The following is a 6,501-nucleotide window of genomic DNA, read 5'->3' on the forward strand; positions in this document are numbered from 1 at the left end:
ACAGATGCCCTAGGGTGAGAGAGAGCCACCTGCCCAAGCAGACATGGTCCCTGCCCTACACAGTTTTAGAGTCCCAGGCCCTGAACTGTCCTCTCTTTGTCACTCACCCCTTTCTCTGGCAGTGTGTGGCTTGGTGATACTCAACACAACATCCTTAGTAGCCCTGAAAATGCACACTCTGTTTAGTGCTCCAGGGCACCAGGCTCTGAAGCCCAGGAGACCCTATATTGAGTGATGCAAGAATCAGGGTCTTCTTGTCTTAAGTCTGCTGCAGTGCTGTGACAACTGCTCTCTTCCCTGTCCCTCCTGAGGTTCATGTGCCCTTCTTTAGCACTTGTAGGCCCCAGGCAGCAAGGCTAGAGCTGGGGAGGGTGCTGGTCTAACAGCCTCTGGGGAGCTCATGACACAGGGTGTCACAGCTCTAATGCAAATGACTTTGCCCTGGCCATTAGAATGCTCTTGGTCCACTCCAGAGTAATCTTCCCGTGGGAATATACGTGTTGTGTGTTGGATTGTTCAATGAGACTCTTAATTTCTTAATCATGCCATTCCAAATTCACCTGATTCAAGTATGTATTAATTAGTCCACCCCCCCCCACACACACACACACAAACACACTCCTTTTTTTCAGAGCTGGGTATAGGACTCAGGACCTCACTCATGCTAGGCAGGCTCTGTCCTGCTGCGCTCCCCAACCCACCTGTATCTTAATAAACCACCAAGTTCCTTCCACTGCCTCCTGTAACTCACAAAGGTTACCCCCAGAAGCCCTGTGACATCGAAGTGAGCCCTCATCCCTGGTTGTTCAGGCAGAACAATGCTATGGGAGCATTTCCCCCTTCTCTGTCACCTGGCACATATCAGGTATGCCGAACCAGGATCTAAGCTGCTTAGAGAAATTCACCAGGAATGGCGCATTTAAACGTATCACACACACACACATACACACACACACACACTGTTTGACTCCCTTGCCATGAGGTAGGAGATTTAGGAGACAACTTTTAAATCCCAAAAACTTAAGTCCAGTATGGGGGTGGTGCATACATTTAATCCCAGTACTTGGGAGGCAGAGGGAAATGGATCTCTCTGAGTATGAGGCCATCCAGTTTCCAGACCTGCTAAAACTACATAGTGAGACCTTGTCTCAAAACAAAAGCAAAAAAACAACCAAAAGCTTAGCATTTACCATGCAAGTAGCAGGGAATGGCCCCTTCCTGCAGCCTCATCCCTTCCATCTGGGCTCTGCCCCATTGGAGCCCTTGAGGACCAGGGATCACTCCGTCCCTTTGCCTCCGTGCAGCCTCTGCATTTTCCGAGCGGTACCTTGGCCTCCATGGACTCGACAACAGAGCATATGAGGTATGTTTGGCATAGCAGCTAGTTGGCAAGACAGGGAGCCAGGTGAGACTGATCCATCTACTCTTCCCCATCCTCCTACCTCTCATCCCCACCCACTCTCCCTTCCAAAGGGCTGGGCCTCTCCACCATCACAACCTGGGATCATCTCACTGCACTGAGCGGGATTAATGTGGCCTCTGTAAGCTCTTCTGTCCTCCTGATTGACTTTGGTGGGGGAGGGAGAGAGATGAGAAAGCCCCGGGTGCTGCTGGTGGTTGGGGGCCCCTGCTCCCCACATCAAGGCCAGTTCCCCTTTGGGAGGGTGAAGTATGAACTGTGTTTCTTACTACGTCCCAGCCATCCTGTTGTCTCAGAGTGTTATACACAGCACATCATCAGCCACGCACAGGCAGAAAGACAGTGTCACACAGGACTCTGCATGGACAGAGGGACAGGCCTGCTCAGTGTCGCTGGGTGACATGATGGCCCTCTAAGACCACCTCTTCTCAGAGAACCCCCTTCATTTTCTCTCTCCTTTCCCCTAATCTAAGGGAATTGCTATTTTCCCATGACAAAGGCAGCCCAGCTCTCCAGGGCCTGGCATTTCCCACTGTTTCCCTTGACCCCTCCATCAATGTCCCCACCCCCCACCTGCTCCCTGACCATACCCTGCAGCTAACCCTGTCCTCTTGCCCCATACACGCAGATGACCAAGCTGGCACACCGAGTGTCCGCACTGGAGGACCAGCAGTTCCTGATCATCCATGCCACGGCTGACGGTGAGGACAGAGCGCCCCCCTCCTCCAGAAACCTGGTGCTGAAGGTCCCCTGGGTGGTGATGTGAGTTTTTGGCAAATGTTTGTTTCTGTTTTCTTCTACAGAAAAGATCCATTTCCAGCACACGGCTGAGCTCATCACACAGCTGATCAAAGGAAAGGCCAATTACAGCTTACAGGTATGGGATGCTCCCTGCGAGGTGCTTAGAGCAAGGTGACCCTTGTCGTGGGGACAGGGCCGAGTGGGGTCCACATCATATCATGTCAGTGCTCTTCAACTGATAGCAGCTCAGTTCTGTATCCAAACTGCCACCGTTCCACCCGACCCTGCCCCACATTCCACTTCTAAGCAGAGGAGATGGCCAAGCCAACACATGCAGGCCCTGATGTGGTGTAGATATGGGGAGGGCTGGTGTCCCAGCATGGGTGGCAATCAAGCCTTCTCTTTCTGACTCTGTCTGGGCAAAAGCCCTGGGCAAAAGCTCCTCTACCCTCTGTGACCGTGATCAAACACTGTCCGTCCCAGAAACCAAACCCAGGACGGGCTTCACTGGCATTCACTCCTACCTCTTCCCAGCAGCACACAGGAATGATGCTGGGAACTTCTCTAGTTTCCTTCTTGTACTCTGGCTCCTTTGATAAAACAGTTATAACCTCACTGTCTTTTAAATTCAGGGGCAAACGGCACCCTAAATCCCTCAGAGAGTCTGTCTGGTTTTGACCACTGTCTGCCTCTGCATTCAGCATCCAATGACCTCTGGCAGCCCTGTATGTGGGTTGGGGAAGGAAGGGGCTTTGGCCTGAAAGTTATTGGCTGGGGTGAGTGGCTCAGTTACATTACACATCAGAGTGTGATACACTCTGGATTTGTTAAGTATACTCCACACATCATGGCACCTGTGCCTGGGGCCATGCATGCCAACACAGCCGCTGCCCTCACAGACACTCAAGAGTCTGCAGTCATGACAAGCTCCAGGGGAAAGCACAGAAACAGGAGACAATGCAAGAGGGGTGGTATAACCCCTTATTGCCTTCTTGCAGCTTATGAGCTGAACATACATATTCCAGGCTAATGGTATCATTAAAGAAAAATAAAGATGAATGTTACTCTCAAAAGCATGAAAAGAATACAGGACTCAAAATGAGATTGGACTCAGATATAGAAAGAGTAAGATTCCAAATCACACTTGGCTTTTCGTCATGCGTGCATGCAGGATCAGCACAGTGCCTCTAGAAGACAGGTTATGCACTGGCCATCCACTAAAGACCTGCTCTACCTGGCGTGCCTGTTTATCAGCCCTCCATTGTCACATGCCTTGTCAAGTGCCTTGGGGTATTATAGTATTCAGCTCTCACAAGAAACAATTATGAGCCAGACTCTATTCAGTTTTTCTTCCCACATCACCTGGACCCAAGATGCAGCTGCGTGAGCATATACCAAGTCAGCACGCGTGGGTTCAGAGAGGAGGCTGCCTGGGGCTCATTCCCATCCTCGAGAGCCACTCAGCCAAAAGTCAGTCTCTCTCCCTCTTTCTCTCTCCCTCTCCCTCTCCCTGTGTGTGTATGTGTCTTTCTCTATCTCTGTCTCTTTCTCTCTCTCTCCCCACCCCCTGTGTGTATGTGTGTGTGTGTAATCCTTGGCCTGTGACCTTGTAGTTCTTATATTTTTGGTTGTGAGCCTAGCCTTTAACAGCTGAGCCATCCCTCCAGGCCGACCTTGTAGTTTTAAGTGTGTACCCAGGCTGCAACGTAGAGCAAGTAGCTCTGACCAGAAGGTCGGCTAAATGAGGTGTTTCTGACTTACTCAACCAATCCTCACTGTATCCACTCTCTTGGGGAAGGGAATGGAGATGCCAAGGGAGACGGTTCTGGGCAGATGGGTAAGTTTTCATGACCTGCCAGGGCTGCAAGAGCCCTTCTGCCTGGTACAGAAACAGAGCTCCCCAGAGGAAAGGGTGCTGCTGCTGGGACTCCCGTGGCTAAGAGATTCATGCTCCAGCTAGAATTCAGTGTGTGAAGCATGGCTTTTCCCACACTGCATCTCCTCCGTGCCTCCAGGAGTCCCTTTAGCAGGGGAACTGCCGAGGGGTAAACTCGTTCTTCTCCCTTCACAGATATACCCAGATGAAAGCCACTACTTCCACAGCATGGCCCTCCAGCAGCATCTGTACCGCTCCATCATCAACTTCTTTGTGGAATGCTTCAGGATCCAGGACAAGCTACCCACAGCCACAGCAAAAGAGGACGAGGAGGAAGACTAATCTTGCTTGAGATCTAAGCACAGACATGGCTCTTTCTACAACAATATGCAACTGAGGAACCCTCCCCCCGCCACCACCCTCCCTCCAAGGGCAGTGGAAGTGGGGGTGCCGGCGTTCCATAGCATGTGTCTCAATACTGAAGGCCATTTGGTGGGGGCGACAAGCTCCGGTGGAAACCACATAGCCTGGAACAACCCCACCTCAGCAGCAGCGCCTCCTCCTGGCCCCCAATGACTGGCCCATCCCATGTCCCCTCCCCGCGAGGGGACAAAATGAAGGACAGATGACAGTGAGGGCACACTTTGAGCCCAAGAAAACCAGCCCTTACGTCCAAGCTTTCTCTCTGTAGCATTGAGACCCGCCATCTGCATTCACGCACTGCATCTGTGCTCTCGACTGTGAGTCCTGTCTGGCTTCCTGTCTGACAGAGCTGTGCCATGGGAACAGGACAGCATGGTTGTCTCAGCAGTGTTCATACATGCCTGGCCCCTTTCTGTGGTTAGAAGAGCCCCCCACTGTCCCTATCTGCACCCAGAAAACAGGTCTTTTATGTACAAAGTAAGACTATAACTCTGCCCGTGGTTAACCTTGTAGAATTACTTTGTATTTTTCTATGGTTTTAACTGGACACCCCGCTGTCTCTGCCCCTGGACTGTCTCACTCTTGAGTATTCTTTCTTTCTGTCTTCTGTTGCTTTGCTCTGCTTTCCATGTCGTACTTGTTTGGATAAAGAGATCATTCTGGAACACCTGCTGTCTCTGTTAGACGTGGTGGAGGTATTGCAGACACCAAGGACTCAGAGCACCCAGCAGCACTCACTAAAAGTTCATCAGTCAAACCTTCTTCCCCCTGAGTGGAGCTGGCACTCGCCTGTGGCTCCACCATCCATCCCACGTGTCCTTAAAACTGCTACTCTTTCCCCGCCCGATCAGTTGTCTGGTCTTTCCGGGTGACATTAGGTTAAAAATCACAAGACAGAATGTTGGTTCCACTCTTAGGTCTACTGAGTAATAAACCGGACCAGGTCATCACCAGCTGCCCAGGGCTGGCTCCTCCCTCCTGCTCTGACAGTGACATCAGTGAGCCCCACCCCATCTCCATAACCTTGTAAGATACACTACCGGCCAGATGTGTGACCACTGTCACCCATGTATATTTCATTTCATTGTATATAAAGCAAGAAATGTGTGTCTGGCTTGTGCAGTCCCCTCTCCCTCCCAGGCCTACCATTGTGTTGAATTTGCATGCAGACACCTCTCTGGCTGATCTGGCCTGTCGAGAAGTGAGATATAACAATTGCCATCATTTCCTTTCAGGACTTTTGACACCCTGTATGTCGGTACGAATCACCCCAGTTTCCACTCCTGCTGGGGTGTCCTGAAACCCTGTCCTCAGAGATGTGTCCATGTCTTTTATTTTGGTTTTGGGCATTTTTTGTTTTGTTTATTTTTTTTAATGTTTGGGGGTTTTGGTTCCGTCCACATAAGCACTGGTTCGTGTTAGGTCTGTTGGAAGAGCTGCATCCTGGGTTTTCCACAGGTGATGTGTCACACTGGTGAAAAGGAACCTCATGCTGACAGACGACAGACAGACAGACAGACAGACCGACCATGCTTTCACTACTTCAACAGGCTCAGCTGACAGCAAAGCCCAGGAGGTCTGAAAGGGAGAGCCAGCTCTGGCGGCAAGGACAGGTCGGAGGGCCACGGGGATGAGGCATGGTAGCGTTTGTCATCCATGGAATAAAACATTATTTTACCACTCAGGTTGTTTTTTTTTTCCTTACTTTCCTCCACTGGCTCCCATTAGAAAGTGGGCTAGGCTTCAGGACATGGTTTTTGCTTTCTTTCTTTGGAGTGGGAGGCAGGATGTCTTGCAGTGCAGCCCTGGCCGGCCTGGAACTCACTATGGACCTCACCAGGCTGTCCTTGAACTCAGAGAGCCACTTGCCTCTGCTCCCAAATGCTGGGATTAAGTGTGTGCACCACCATGCCTGGCCCATTTTGCTTTATTAATGCAAGGTGGAGTTTGCTTTTCATTATGAGCATGTATCCTACAGAATAGTGGGTCTCGTGACATTTTCATACATATGTACATATAAAACACATTTTGATCATATTCA

General features: G+C 50.7%; 1 protein-coding gene across 4 annotated transcripts in view; it reads left to right on the forward strand.

Moving 5' to 3' along the window:
* Window positions 1–6,144, forward strand: part of Dpp6 (dipeptidyl peptidase like 6) — an 887,986-nt gene extending 881,842 nt beyond the window's left edge. For all 4 annotated transcript variants that reach the window (XM_057791926.1, XM_057791942.1, XM_057791918.1 and 1 more), the window contains exons 23-26: window positions 1,305–1,363; window positions 2,049–2,121; window positions 2,224–2,297; window positions 4,233–6,144. In XM_057791926.1, the coding sequence (XP_057647909.1) occupies window positions 1,305–1,363; window positions 2,049–2,121; window positions 2,224–2,297; window positions 4,233–4,379 (353 nt within the window). In that variant the 3' untranslated portion in view covers window positions 4,380–6,144. The remainder of the gene's footprint in view (window positions 1–1,304; window positions 1,364–2,048; window positions 2,122–2,223; window positions 2,298–4,232) is intronic.
* The last annotated feature ends 357 nt before the right edge of the window (window positions 6,145–6,501 follow it).

The sequence above is a fragment of the Chionomys nivalis genome, chromosome 1, assembly GCF_950005125.1.
Source record: "Chionomys nivalis chromosome 1, mChiNiv1.1, whole genome shotgun sequence".
Taxonomy (NCBI): Eukaryota; Metazoa; Chordata; class Mammalia; order Rodentia; family Cricetidae; genus Chionomys; species Chionomys nivalis.